The sequence below is a fragment of the Mytilus californianus genome, unplaced genomic scaffold (assembly GCF_021869535.1).
Source record: "Mytilus californianus isolate M0D057914Y unplaced genomic scaffold, xbMytCali1.0.p SCAF_7, whole genome shotgun sequence".
NCBI lineage: Eukaryota > Metazoa > Mollusca > Bivalvia > Mytilida > Mytilidae > Mytilus > Mytilus californianus.
In genome coordinates, this window is record NW_026262723.1 from 30,271,820 (window position 1) to 30,287,996 (window position 16,177).

Genomic DNA, 16,177 nt, shown 5'->3' on the forward strand with positions numbered 1-16,177 from the left:
ATTTACTTCAACTAAAAGAAACAAGAAAATAGAGAAGGCTTACATTTCTACACAAAACACGAAACAGTTTATATAGAAATAAGAAGCTGTCGTATGCGACAAATTTCCACCAGAGGCCAAATTAAGTCGAAGTAAACAGCTACAGGTCACCGTACGGTCACTAACAATGAACAAAACCGATACAGCATAGTAAGGTACAAAAGGCCCCGAAAAGACAAAATTAATGTAAAACAATTTAAACGAGAACACTAACGATCTTATTTATATACAAAACAATAAACGAAAAAACAAATATGATATACAGCAACAAACGAAAACCACTGATTTGCAAGCTCATGGCTTTGAACAGGCACATACAGAATTTGACGGGGTAAAACTTGTTTGCTGGGGCAAAATCCCCTAACCTGGGACAGTGGTGTAACAGTACAATTTACTGTCTGTTACAATGATCATACTATAAAAATAAGTTGAAAAGGGCTTAACTCATCAGATCGATACAAAGCACACAAAAAACGAATAAAAACACAAAAGACAGAACTGAGAGTACTCGCAATTACTGTAAGCTAGTTCAAAGCCATTATCAACTAATAAAAAATCAGGTATCTAAGACTAAAATATCAATCAGTACACATCCAATATCCAGTGGTTAAGTGTAAAGACGTCTTTAACAGCCAGAGAATAAATGTCCTTGTGCAATGCCAATCTAGATTTATCGACATATTGTAGGACCGTGAATGTACAAATGTGTATGACAATAATATTTGGTTTGGTTTTAATTTATTGAAAACAAAAATCTATATTTATACCGATAAGAATAATGTTCAAGGATCTATTTGTGTTGAATTGATAATCTTTTCAAAAAATTGTCTTTAAAAGATCCATAAGTTTACCCGGATCGCATCTAAATATACTGGCTCGTTAAACAACATCACCGTAAAAATTAGGATATGCTATTCCGTTTGTATTAAGTTTTCTAAGGGTACAGACAAACTTGTAACCAAATCTATGAACGAATTGATACTACTATAGACTACGAATCTGTCATTTATCGTATCACATATTGAATTTACGATTAATATTTTAGACAGAGATCCCTCAAAATAAATCATTTCAATTTTAACTAAAAAGATTGATTTCAACCTGAATAACCATGTTTGAACTCTAGGTTGAGAAACTAAAGCACCGTAAAGATTAAACAGTGTGTTATTTCTTCCATATATTGATTATGACATGCTCCAACTAATAGAATACTTAATGCAATTAAACTTTTAAGAAATACAAATATCCTCCCAATCCAGACGGCCTGGGATTTTTACTATTATTATTTATTCATAAGTTTGTCAAATCATACAAATAAACAACTATATGTATTTGTCTTGATTTTGCCGATGTGCTATGCACTAATTACAATAATTATAACATTTAATATTGATACATGTATTTTTGCTAATAAACGCATTACAATGAAAAAAATAAAAAAATACTGACTTTAACACCAAAAACTTGATTTTGAATCGCATGACTGGCTAAGCATAAAAAGTACCTTTTCTCACTCATGGTACAATTAAGTCGACAGCATTTCATCGATGTTCAAATCTGTGAAATCGGTAAAGGAGAGACAAATAAAGGTAACAAACAAAAAATTAGGGAATCACATGAACTCCAAAAGTTGTGAGAACGCGTGCGTCGACAGGGTGCCATGCAAACTCAAGCTCAGTCAAAATATCAAAATCGGGAATAGGACACATTTGGCAAAAATTTAGGAACCAGACGACTATACTGGTATCTGAACATCTATTACAGCACAAAACATGTGGCTAGTGAATTAAGACACCACAAAACATGTAGCTAGTGAATTAAGACACCACAAAACATGTGGCTAGTGAATTAAGACACCACAAAACATGTAGCTAGTGAATGTTCAAATCTGTAAAATCGGTAAAGGAGAGACAAATAAAGGTAACAAACAAAAAATTAGGGAATCACATGAACTCCAAAAGGAGCGAGAACAGGTACGTCGACAGGGTGCCATTCGAATTCACGCTCATTCAAAATATCAAAATCCGAAATAGGACACAATCGGCAAAAATTTAGGAACCAGACGACTATACTGGTACCTAAACATCTATTACAGCACAAAACATGTGGCTAGTGAATTAAGACACCACGTAAATTGAAATAGTGTGCCTCTGGTCATATTTTGGTTTATTTGTTAATTAAGACATAAGCGTCAAATTTTAAAAAAAAACAAGATAAACATTATCAAAAATAAAAATAAATGATTTTGAATAAACATAAATAAAACAATATAAGAAATTATGATAATTAAACTGTCAAGTTTGTTCATGTATTAACTAGTTTTATGGTTTAAGGCAAAACTACTATTGCTGCAGGTGTCAGTAATTATATAATTAGTGGAGGCTGTACATCAACTCATTTACATTTTTAACTATCTTTCGTGGTGACAAAATCAAGTATTGCAACAAAACATAAATCAATAAAATGTAAACTTCGGTTGACATTCCTTCGATTTTAATGTTTAATAATTAGTATATTCATATAATATGACTTGTTTTAGAGATTAATTCTTACTAATAACTATTCTTATTGTATAAGTCTTTGTTGTTTGGAATTATGTCCTATTACAGCTGTCAAAAAAGTATTTTGCATATTAACTAGTCATCTATAACACTAACTGAATAATGATTATCTTTGCCAAAAAATAGTCTTCTTTGACACAAAGAGCCAAATTTTGACACAGCAAACTGCTTTTTTGGTAAAAACCGAAAATTATCTTTACACCAAAATATCGTTATTTACGACACCGATTTTTCACACCACAATGTTAAGGAGGAACACCACTAATTCATCGCCCAATTGCTTTCTATGTTTGATTCTTCAAATTCAAGCAGTCAGAACTCTTTCGTCTTACGTTCAAATAAAGTGACAGTCATTGCATGTCAAAGCAGCACCCAATGGTGTATTGTACTGAAAAAATCAACATACCTTTAATTGCATATAAGATAGTACTGGTTTTCGGAACTTGTGAAGTATCAAAACAGGTACTTCAGATCTGTGGGTCAGTGAAAATGTACCCTCCTTTTTAAATTTCATATATTTTTTTTATTATCAAAATTATAAAGTCAAAAAGGGTTCTCCAATCATCATTCAGCTTCATTTGATACAAAAATTACCAAACTATTCTACGTATTTTGAAAGTTACACCCATGCGTAGGAACTGTTTGTACTACTTTCGGGTATTTACTTTCAGACTGGATCCGAATTAGTGGTGTTACACCTTGAACACTTTAAGCAGTCAAGATCTACGAGACAGCTAAAGGTGGTCCTGCTAATCCTAAACGTGACACATTTCCTGAATTATTATCCAGTATTTTTATCTTCTCTAGGTAGACATTTATTTACGGTATAAATACCTGTTTTCATTATTAACAGATTTTAAGTACGTAAAGTTTAGGATTAGCATTACCACTCTGATATTGATGACAGAAAGATTTTCTATCCATCTGATTTTCCAATTTGTTTGACCGATTTGCACACTATCAGGAAATATAATCCTTTTTGAATTTAACATAAAATGTCCTTATCAGCAAACAATAGACAGCATGTATAATTATGAAATAGATAGGGAAAGTCATATTGATTTTTCAATATCACAGCCGTATCAATCAGACACATCAATAGTCTAAAGAATTCTGTTAGAGAGATTATATTGGTTTTGGATTGATACGGCGTGTTAAATAAAAAAAAAGCCATATCATGTACAACTTATTATATACCTCAATGAAAATTGCATTCTTATAAACCCGTCCTAAGTCAGGAGCCTGTTGTTCAGTGGTTGTCGTTTGTTGGTGTGGTTCATAAGTGGTTCTCGTTTCCCGTTTTTTATATAGATTAGACCGTTGCTTTTCCTGTTTGAATTGTTTTACACTAGTCATTTTGGGACCCTTGCTAGCTTGCTGTTCGGTGTGCGCCAAGGCTCTGTGTTGAAGGACGTAAATTGTTTGTTTTTTACACATTGTGACTTGGATAGATAGTTGTCTCATTGGCACTCATACCACATCTTCTTATTTATATTTGCCTGAGATTCCAACCTTAATCTCTAAATAATATTGTAATTTATCAACGGAGAATTAAACAAATCGTTAAAAATCATGTCAGTACCGAACCACTGACTACTGATGATATCCTCGGGAACTAAGAGTCCAACAACAGTGGTATCGACCTAGTGCTTAAGTAAATAAAAATAAACACTTTACTAGTTTCGTGTGTCCTAAGTGTTTTTTTCCTGGATATTTTTCTAGAATAAATGATTTCACGTGACGTGACGTAATACATAAATCGATATCAGCACGGATTACTGATACAGAATAATTGTCATTGACTGTTTTACACATAAAATTTACTTTTATCTACTCATAAATATACAATAAAAACAGAAAAATAAAATAGAAATAAGTCACGTTTTGTCATTTTAAATGTCTCTTATAAATGCCTTGGAATACATTTTGAATAATGTATTCGGTATAAATAGATTGTTATATTAATGTGTTGGCATGTAATTTGGTTGTGTCCCATCTATTACAGGTTCATCTGTCATAAGTACACAGTTAGGTGATATATCAGATTTGTACATTGCTCTCTCGCACTGTTTGTCACATGTACACATTATCAGGCATTCAATTGTACTTTTGGTGTCCATAGTCAGAACAACTTGACTTGCTGGGCAGCTCAGTGTAAGTCTGTATCTTGTAATAACTTTCTTGTTCTCCTGTTCCTGTGGAGTTGTTGTATTTGAGTTTGCTTTAATAGAAAGGTGAAAAAATGATGTGAATAATTGGTTGTTATTAAGGTTGATGACTTGATTGAGTATTACAATTTGATGTAAATACCTTTTCTGTACATATTTGCCCTTTTATCATGATTTTTTAAGTTTTGGTGGTATACTCTATTTGGGTGTCTTATTGTCTAGATCAGCAAACGACCGATACATTTTATAAACTATACGCCGAGCATCGAAATTGTTGATGATTGATCAAGATTCATCATTCGTTATATCTATAACTTTAATTCAAATAAAAATTTTAAAACATCATATAGGCTATTACAAGTCAGGTTGTCTGGATGAAATATTGTTCGTTGTTGTTTGTCTTTGTTTGTGCGTCTGTTTTTTTTCCTGAGGAGAAGGGTGTCGGTCGTTTGTGTGGTTTGTTGTACTGTGTTGTCCTTTTTGTGATTCATGTTATCCCTTTTTATGTATTATTAAACAAACAAAATACAAAAAAAGATACAAATCAATGTTACAACAGCTAAAACCTATAATCTTTATTTGAAAAATATACTTTACTTGTATTGAAAATCCAGTGTGTAAGTGAGTCGTGACCACTGATACCAATCTGTTTTGTGTCAAATGGACATTTTGGTTGATGGATCAGCAGAACACTTTGATTTTTAATGCTTCCTTTTCCTACCATTAAATACCCATCGTCCCAACTAAACCAAAACTGTTTGTAGTTGTTGCAGTCCACTTGTGGGTCGCTGATCCTCTGCCATTCAATCACTGCTCCATCCTTAAATCCACCTAATGTTGAAAGCGTATTGTACGAAGTTCCAATAGAAGCCATATAAAACACGTAATCGTTTTGAAAACCTGCACTTTTTGACAAAAACCAGATTACACCTTCATAGCATGACTTAAGTTTAAATGACACAAACTTCTCGTGTGTTGGTAAGGCATTGAATTCAGACAAAAGATGCCTGTCCTTTTTTCCTTCAAGGGTGATGTTTATTTCTTCGCCTGAAAGAAACATAAAATTATAAGAGTAAGAAAATTTTCAAATATTTTGGCCTCGAGCATCACAGAAAATAGAATAAATTATCAAAATGCGCATCTGGTTCTGGAAAGTTGGTATCGTTTATGTGATGTCTTTGGTATCTTTCGCCTCTCTTTATGTGTCGGTAACGTCCTGAGGACTACAAGATGAAGTAAATATCTTCATGATGTAGTTATCTGTACAATTCTACAACTTTATGAAATTCTTTCGAAAAAAACATACCAAATTGAAAATGAAAATTAGGAACGGAACAGACAACTTTAAAAATCTGATGTTTTTTTTAAACTATTTTTTTGTTTTTTTGGCAAATTATCAAATTTCCTGACTCTAAACAAGTAATGAAGCGAATAGTCCACAAAACTCTTTTTCAAAATTCCTCTTAATGAGTAAGAAATAGAATTTTGTATTGTGTTAAAATAAAATGAAATATTTAAATCATATATTTTCTTTCTTGATATTATTTTAACAACTCACCAAGAATTCCACTACAACAGAAAATGAGAAGATAACAATATGTCCACTTCAGCATTCTCAATGTTCGATGGTATTAATATTTGTAACGTATTACAATATCTATTGAATAATTTGTGAGTTTGTTCTTTGAATCGTTATCTTTATTCCTTTAATACTATTCTTCGCCTTTACATTGGAAATTTATTGCAATAAACACGTATGTTTATTATGCTTGTTATACTCGGAAGAAACACCAGAAGCATTAGCTGATCTCAGTCTCCATTTAATTTAGTTTATGATTACTATTCAAGCGAATATCCAGCTAGTCTCGATCATGCAGCCGCTTTAATATTTCAAAGTATAGCTTCTGGGTTTTAAATGAAATCGAGATGGTAATTTATGACAGTCGGAATAATCTAAGCGTTTTACCTAGTTTAAAAGGATAATATCCAAGACATAAAACCAAGAAGTTGGTTATTGAGTATGATTAGTCGAAATAATCATGACGTCGTTTAAAGCTATTTAGATTTTTGCTGTAACGCTATACATCGAAAAAAACCAGACATCATGGCATCCATGGCTGCGAAGGTAAATAACCGCTCAGGCTTCAGCCAAATTTTTTAAGATGTTATAACAATACAAACTGTAACAATTCCAATGCAACCTATTACATTATATTAAATTGTGTAGTTATACTTTTTCATGCCTGTTCGTTCTATGCAAACGAGTTATTATTTACAGTTAAATGTCAAATTATGATTTGACTTGGACCACTCGAACAGTTGTATGCTATAATTAAATTTAGGATTGATTTGTAGTTAAATAGCGAGTTAATTGCCTATGACAGTTTATTTTTAACTTCATACATGTTTGATGAAAAGGGGCAGTGACATCCAATATTATATTTTTGTTTCTTTCAGAGTGTTTGTTTCTTCATATGTGTAAAAACAAAGGGGGAGAGACTTTCAACGTACCCATTCCAAGGAGGCAATCCTAAATAATAAGTAGAAGATAAAAAATGTAATTGTAAGATGTCATTTTGTACATACATCCATTGTACTAGGGAAACCTAGCACATTTGACATTTCGGACTTTCTACAGGTCTACAGATATATAGCCTGTTAACCTCTATTAAACATAAGAACTGAATTATTCTTTCATTGTATTTAAAGGGTTGTAAAAGCCTTGATGCGCACATTATTAGTATGAAGAGCTTCCACACTATATTAAAAAGAGGTGGAAAATACAACACAGACAAAATGTTCCTTTATTCAATTTTTTGATATATATAAAATATTGAAAACAACACGTTTAATAATAGCATGCGTCCGAAGCGCTTATCTGGATTAACCTTCATCAGGAACGCTCAAAGCCAAACATTTGAAATCCGAGGAATGTATAAGTACCGAAACAGTTGAAGAGCTATATGACAAAAATACCTTAAACAAATAGCCAAATCCATCTAAGGTCAACTTTGCCTGAGGGAGTTATAAATTAGAGAGTATGATAGCTGTAAAAAATAGAAAAATAACTGAACTTGACAATGTATGGAAAGTTTTTGAAAAACTGTTATTTAATACATTCTAATGATTATTTTTTTTATTTTACTTATGACATTTAACCAATAATTTTTAGAGAATATATTATTGTCATTTATGTTCTGTGTTGCTGGCTGTTACGAAAGAAATATGTATAGTTAATTTTTCAAATATAATTCATTATGAATATGTTACATTTAAAAATTTTAAAAAATATAGATAGGGATGTATCTAGATAAATTTTCCTTCTTTTTCTTCGTCTTCATTTTCCACTCCTATTTTATCTGTTAATTATTATTATTTATTTATCTAATTATTTATTTGCATATTTTTTCAACGTTTTCTTTTGATCTGTTCTATAGAAAATGTCAAATATTTCCAATTATAATGTATTTATAATAATGACATTGTATATATCTTAAATATATTATATTGTATGTATGTCACGTATATGCTTTAATTGTTAGAAATAAAAACTTTAAAAAAAAAAGAGAAAAAAAAACTTTGTTGATAAATATTCCGTATCAACTTCACAAATAATTTATGATGGTCTTGAAGTATAGATTATAGGTACTGACGTTGTTTATCATCTTAATTGCGTGTTATAGTGTTCTTTTATTTGTCTTTGTAAATTATTTACTTTTACTATTTAGTCCATTTTTGGTAATATCCTTTTGGCGTGGATCGTTCTAATACATCCCGACATTGTGTTATTGTGTTATGGTCATTTTTTGTATTCTTGTCTTTCATTTTTGCTTATTTGCTTTGTCTATATGCTTTTTGTTTTTCTTTGTTGACATATTTGTTTGTTTTATAGTGATTAAGATTATAACACAATATTGATTGCTGTACCCTTATTTTTGACATTTTGACCTATTATGTCCGTTTGTTTTGTTCACACATTGTTTTTTTTTTTGTCAGTATAATGGAATGTTATGCGACTGTCATACAAGTGAGAGGTTTAGTTAGCTATAAAACCATTTTCTACATAAGGAAATGCCTGTACCAAGTCAGGAATATGCTTGAGCTTTTGATTTTGCCATTTGATAAGGGACTTTCCGTTTTGAATTTTCCTTTTAGTTCGGTATTTTTGTTATTTTACTTTTTCCTATTCCCCATTCCCTATCTTTCCATTTTGACTGTTGTTACGGATGGCAGGTGATGCATGCATAACAAGAGATGCTTACCCTGTCGACGGTACGTACGGTATCTCGATTCTTATGATGTTTATGCCATTCCATCAGTTTTGAACATCGTTTATTACTGTTGCTTAAATTTAGGAAGGTCGTAAGTGGCTTATGTGGTCTGTTATTCTGGTATAATTTCTCATGTTTCTATTATGCATTCTTATGTTTTATCAAAAGTGTCACATGATTGAAACATGTTTTTTTGTCAGGAGTACACCATTGAAAATGAAGTCCGTATAGTGTGAACATGCATGAGCGGAACGCAAAACTTCTACTTTCGGTAGTATACTTAATGAATATATGAGACGTACACACTCATTGAAATGTGCATGGGTTATTTTTAGTGACAGTACATCATTAATATACCGGTATTGAAAAGGGAACGTTTCTTTTTTTCTTTGAGAAGGTTTTTCATGAATTCTGCTTCATATCGAGTACAATAACAAGTCGGCCTGTAGTGGTGCTCAACTAGTACTCATTGGAATACCGTCGACTGCCGTCTGTTGAAATATCAATCCACCAAACTCAACAAACATGTTGTCGATTAAAATGGCCAGCATTTTAATGATATCATCGTCGGTGTATTTGCTGTGGTGATCAGTGTGGTTAAATAAGTGTGTTGGTTTTTCCGCTTGTATAGGTTTACATTTTTACATTTCGGGACCTTTTATATAAAAATAGGGAGACGTGGTGTGATTGCCAATGCGACTACTACCCACCAAAGTTCAAATTAAGTGGATGTAAGCAAGTATAGACTGGGCTTTATTTATTATATAGACATTTTATAAATAAATAACTACATGCTTGAAATTTGTTCCGCTTTGAACAGTCCTTCGTTGAGGACTTATATTTCAATCTTTTCGGTATTTAGCTATTCATCCGGGTAACTTCCAACAAAATGGCATCGCAAGTTGAGGGTGCGAAGAAATTGGTGGATTTACGCGTTGTAGATTTACGTGCAGAATTAGAAAAGCGTGGTCTCGATAAAACTGGTGTTAAAGCAGTTCTAACAGAACGTTTACAAAAGGTATAGCAATTTTCCCATTGCTAAGTTGAAAGGTTTATGTATCCGGATGCCCAATAACCCATGTGCTTGTTTTTTCCCCCAGTCTTACCACTAGCTGTGGTTATACTCTTATCAGTTTCAAACACAACAATATCCGTAATGAGTATTTTTTCCCAAAATAGAAAGGGTTTGGAAAACTATTAGATATGTTATGTAAATCGCAAATTCTCGATTTATTAGAAATTATCTCCCTTATGAAGTTATGTTTCAAATGGTTGTATTTACTGTTCATCAAAAGGCATTGACAAATATGGCTGTTCCTACACCACAAAATCTACTGCGTACAGAATAACTGGTGCATAGAGGAAAGATTTAAGGCATGGCTGGACTTGGACATATTTAAGGTTCATGTGGACCCTTCGTCTAAAATGGCTGCATTTTTACCTCAAAATTTACTCTGAGTACAGACAAACCTGTGCATCTAAAAAAGTTTTAAGGCATAGCATGCCCTAGATAAATAAAATTCAAATATATTTTATGTTTTAGAAAATTAAAAACTTAACGGGATTTTGCAGTGCACTTTTTTTCATTCCTCCAGAAGGTGCCAAAATAAACTAAGTTGGGAAAGAGGTTTGAGAACTTCCCCACAGGTAATAATTGAAGTGAACTGTATTGATTGACATGGACAATAGATGGACAATAGATACCTGACAATAATTGGTGATTTAAACTGTGTACCTGAGTGGACCATATCAAGTGAAACTCGACTGTTTGTTTATTTTATCATCTTCTGCAGGGACGAAAAAAAGTGCACTGCAAAATCCAGTCAAGTTTTAAATTTTCTAAAACATACAATGCATAAGAAGTTTATTTATCTAGGGCATGCTATGCCTTAAATTTTTTCCAGATGCGCAGGTTTGTCTGTACATAGAGTAAATTTTGAGGTGAAAATGCAGCCATTTTAGCCAATGGGTCCACATGAACCTTAAGTAATTCTACACTTATGAATTATCCTCGTTTTATGGGACCGCCTCAGTGGTCTCTTGGTTGCGTGCTCGCCTTGAGTGCAGGAGGTCGTGGGTTCGAACCTCGTTTGGGTCAAATCAAAGACATTAAAATTGATATTTGCTACTTCTCCCCTAAGCAAGCAGCATTAAGGAGTAAGAGCAAAGACTGGTCGGCTCTGAGTCAGAATAATGTGTCCAGGTAAGGTGACATGTCTTCCTGCGGACTGTTACCTTGTTACTAGCACGTTAAAAATGAATCCGGGTCCGTTCGCGCCCAATCACTTTCGCCCCCATGCATGGTCGCCCCCCTTTCACTTTCGCACCCTACACGTTCGCGCCCAATTTTTATTGGTTTTGTGTTTAATATTTTGTAAATGAGTTTTGGTAAGTGTATTGCTATAAATATATATTTTTTCATTGTTTCTAAATAAAGTGAGATTCTGACACACATGAGATCAAAGGAGCCAAGCTGTTAAAAACAATTATCTTTCATGTTTTTTATTTAAAATCTTCAAAGTTTTACTCATACCAAGCTAAATACATGCAGTATTTACATCAAAGCAAGTTAAAACATGTAAAACAACCATGACAACAATCATGATTTTTAAACACTCAACAATAACACCAAATTAGGCTGTGTATAAATACCAATTAGCAGTAATCATACATAATTAACATTTAATAATTAATCATCAAATCAATTTAAAACAATATTTCATTTAAAAATTCCCGAATTTTTATTTATGAAAATAAAAATATTTTGATATAAACATCTACAAAACATCTAAAAATTTATCAGGTTTTTGAATAAAAAAAAGGGTACGAACGTGTATCAGGTGATAAAAGGGACACTGCTTCATACAAAGATTTAAAGAGCAAAACCCAAAAAGAACTAAGAAAGGCCTATTGGAGATATATCGAGGACATCGTTACACCAAGTAGTGAGTCGGACAGAGGTACTAACTGCATGAAAAGATTCTGGACGTACATTAAGCATAAACGGTCAGATGGGAGGAGCATACCACCGCTTAAATCAGCAGGCCTACTACACGACGACTCAACTGACAAAGCCAACATCTTAAATGCACAGTTCCAGGAAGCATTCTCAAGTAAAAATGACCTCAGTAACACAGAATTTAAGGAAAAATGCAACATGTCTGGCCAATACCCCACAGCACCTGATATTACCATCACACAAGAAGGAATTAAGAAATTACTAAATGGTTTAAACCCCCATAAAGCTGCGGGTCCAGATAACATCTCACCTATGATCCTTATAGAACTAGCCAATGAAATAGCTCCAATACTCCAACTTGTCTTTCAGAGATCATATGACACAGGAGTGGTACCATCATTATGGAAAACAGCAAACGTTTGTCCAGTTTTCAAAAAAGGAAAAAAGTTTGAACCAATCAACTACAGACCAATATCATTAACCTGTATATGTTGTAAGATAATGGAGCACATAGTAACCAGCCATATCATGTGCCATGCAGATAAAAACAACATCCTGTATGACCTTCAACATGGATTTCGGAAGAAACTATCATGTGAAACCCAGCTGATAGAATTCATCGACGACATCACCAAAAACCTTGATAGTGGCCAACAAACAGACTGCCTAATCATGGACTTTTCGAAGGCATTTGACAAGGTCGGCCATAGTCTACTAACACACAAACTTCAACACTATGGAATAAGAGGAAAAACAAACGACTGGATTAAAAGCTTCCGATCTGAGAGAACCCAACGAGTACTAATAGAAGGGGAAACATCTGACTCCATCGATGTAGAGTCTGGAGTACCACAAGGATCTGTGCTAGGACCCAGCCTCTTCCTCTTCTATATAAACGACATGCCAGAAAATATTAAATCAACTGTGAGGCTATTTGCAGATGACACCACTGCATACATCACAGTAACATCAGATGATAATACCCTCCAGGAAGATTTAGACAAGTTGGCTGTCTGGGAAGAAAAATGGATGATGCAATTCCATCCAGATAAATGTCAGGTATTATCAGTAACAAAGAACAGAACACCTATTATAAAGGATTACTGTTTACATAGCCACACTTTGGAGCACGTAACATCTGCAAAATACTTAGGAGTAACTATAACATCAGACCTTAAATGGGAAAAACATATCGGAAACATCTGTGCCAAGGCAAATAAAACCATCGGATTTCTCAAAAGAAACCTCAATATCTCTAACAGCGATATCAAAGAAAAGGCCTACATCTCCCTCGTTAGACCAACAGTCGAGTATGCCAGCTCTCTATGGGATCCATACCTCCAAAAAGATAAACACAAGTTAGAAATGGTACAAAGGAGATCGGCCAGATATGTAACAAACCGGTACAGTTACAGATCATCCGTTACTGATATGTTGGAACAACTAAAGTGGACACCACTTGAAGATAGAAGGAGAAGCGCACGACTATCAATGCTGTATAAGATCAACAATCAGGAGGTCAACGTTGCAGCAAGCCACAAACTCGTTCCACCGGACAGGATCTCAAGAAATATGGGCACAAACTCTTTTCAGATCCCACAATGTAACACGACAACAAGGAAAGAGTCATTCTACCCGAGGACCATCAGGAATTGGAATGCCTTACCCTCCTCAGTTACATCTGTCAGCAGCCTTGAATCGTTCAAGAGGCTCCTGACAAACAAATAAATCAAAAGCCCTTGTTTTTAATCCCCACTGTTAAATATTTGTATAGCACCTTTTTTGTTTGTTACTTTAATCAAAATTATATTTGCCCACACCCAAAAGTGACAGAATAGTCAACATGATGACGGTGGTCACTAACTGGTAGAAGTAGAAGTAGAAGTGTAGGGTGCGAACGGACCTAGGGGGCGAACGTGTGGGGCGCGAATGGACCCGATACCGTTAAAAATCCAGCTCAGCGTGTTGGTCTAGTACAAAGCAGGGTTAATATTCATATTACATTAACATGTTCTCGTCCTGAATATGCATATTAATTTGCCGCTGGCCGTCAAGCATCCATCCATTATCATCATCGTATTATGGGTTTTCGTGCTATTAATTTGCCGCTGGCCGTCAAGCATCCATCCATTGAAAAAGCATGCATAGTACAAATTCATATGAAGTACCAAAAAACAAGATCTGACCATATGCATTTAATGTTTCAGAAATCAAAAACTTACCTGGGTTTTGATGTGCCCTTTTTCAAGTCTGCAAGCGCAGAAGTTGACAAAGTAAACAAACTCATGAGATTCACTTCAGGGTTTTCAATAAGCACCTGCACCTGGCGAATTTTCCCCTTTTCAAATTAAGGAAATCGCCAGTTAAAATTGTGTTTCCAAATAAAAATTTAATAAATAAAACTGTGCTATCGTTGCATAAAACAAATTGTTAATGATTGAAATTGACTTTTGTCTTCGCTTGCGCTTTGTTTAGGTGTTCCTGTCAAGGTCTGTGTTATAATATATTTATAGCTCCTTGACAACGTTACAAAGATGGATAAGGAACGAGACATCCGAAATGATTTTTAATGCAATCATTTGTGCGCTTTGAAAAAGGATAATTCTACATCTAAGTAAAGCGCCCTATTGTCACAGAGAGAAAACACATGTTCCAAGATGACAAGTAAACAAACAAAAAGAAAATAGACGTTGCTTGATATCTTTACAACCCCCATAATATGCATAAAGAAAACAGAATCACATATAATGCAATTTATGCATGAATATCGATAGTTGTTGTGACTGACAATTCTTTAATAAAGATCATAATAATTTTCAGATCCATTCAACGCTGATATATCATATGGTTGTCAAGTATATGTATATAATTATTGACGCAGAGCTCAATGAGAACACACAATATGTCAGTGTAAGAACAGGTCATTGTACATATATAAAAATAAGGAGATGTTGTATGATTGCCAATGAGACAACTATCCACCAAAGTTCAAATGAAGTGGATGTAAACAATTATAGGCAACCGTTCAGCCTTTAACAATGAGAAAAACCCCATACCGTATGGACTGCTTTAAAAGGCGTATTGTTTACCCTGTTTCCAGTTTCTGTTATAGTTATATAGTCTAACCTACTCTAAAAATTTCGATTATAAAAAATAAATCACAAAAATTTCATATAGGTTGGCCAGCAATTTTTGTTTTTAATGCATGTTATTTTTTTCAAGTTTTCATTTCTTCACAAAATTTAAATGTATGTTTGGCTAGGCTAGGAAATATACTGCCTTAATTTCTTCACGGTAAGAATCGATTATTTTTGTGTGTTTTGACTGGTAACTTTTATGGTCCAGGTTTTGAGGTTTCTTGTTTACTCAACTTGATTGCATTGAATTCTTGGTTATTGTTGATTATGACTCATCAGCTGCTTTCTTACCTTTTGAAAATATCTGCTAATATGATTGATTACAATTAAGATTATTATTGATATCAAATTATTTTTATTATGCCCCACCGTAGCGGCGGGGGCATTAAGTTTTACCCTTGTCCGTCTGTACGTATGTACGTCCCAAAATTGGTTTCCGTTCTCTAACGAGTTTGCCTCAATCAAATGTTATGAAACTTATACACAATGCTTATTACATAAAACACTGATCAAGTTTGAATTTTGGTGACATCACTTTAACCGTTCTATAGTTATGCTCCTTTACAAATGGAAAAATTGCTAAATTTTTCGTTTCCGTTCTCTAATTTATAACTTAAGTTTGCCTCAACCAAATGTTATGAAACTTATACACAATGCTTATTACCACAATATACAGATCAAGTGTGAATTTTGGTGCCGTCACTTTTACTGTTCTAGAGTTATGCCCTTTACAAATGGAAAAATTGTTAAATTTTTCTTTTTTTTTCTTTAAAAGCAATACAGTCTAGAGACCAAATATGACTAAAGGGTGTTTTAAAAAGCAGAAAAGTCTTACTATGTTAGTTGTATAAATTTTCAATTGGGTCTAAAATTTCAATTTATTTGCCCAGGGGAAGCCATTTTAATACACATGGAATAATTCCTGATGTTTTCATGTCTCCTGGTGGTCATTTTTATTATGTTGCCAACATTTTTTTCAGTCAAAATTTGGGTTATCTTTCTTGGTGCAAAAGTCTTGTATTTATGCTGTATGTAACCAAAA

The 16,177-nt window shown here is 33.5% G+C and overlaps 2 protein-coding genes across 7 annotated transcripts in view; one reads left to right on the forward strand and one right to left on the reverse strand.

Moving 5' to 3' along the window:
- Positions 1–4,405: 4,405 nt before the first annotated feature.
- On the reverse strand, positions 4,406–6,396 carry LOC127707946 (uncharacterized). Its single transcript, XM_052212704.1, has 3 exons — positions 6,327–6,396; positions 5,366–5,815; positions 4,406–4,821 (listed from the first exon to the last, which is right to left on the reverse strand). The coding sequence occupies exons 1-3, from the start codon at positions 6,379–6,381 to the stop codon at positions 4,562–4,564; spliced, it is 765 nt and encodes a 254-aa protein (XP_052068664.1). The 5' UTR covers positions 6,382–6,396; the 3' UTR covers positions 4,406–4,561.
- A 3,518-nt stretch (positions 6,397–9,914) lies between these two features.
- LOC127709235 (scaffold attachment factor B1-like) overlaps positions 9,915–16,177 on the forward strand; it is a 93,314-nt gene continuing 87,051 nt past the window's right edge. For all 6 annotated transcript variants that reach the window (XM_052214640.1, XM_052214637.1, XM_052214638.1 and 3 more), the window contains exon 1: positions 9,915–10,057. In XM_052214640.1, the coding sequence (XP_052070600.1) occupies positions 9,929–10,057 (129 nt within the window). In that variant the 5' untranslated portion in view covers positions 9,915–9,928. The remainder of the gene's footprint in view (positions 10,058–16,177) is intronic.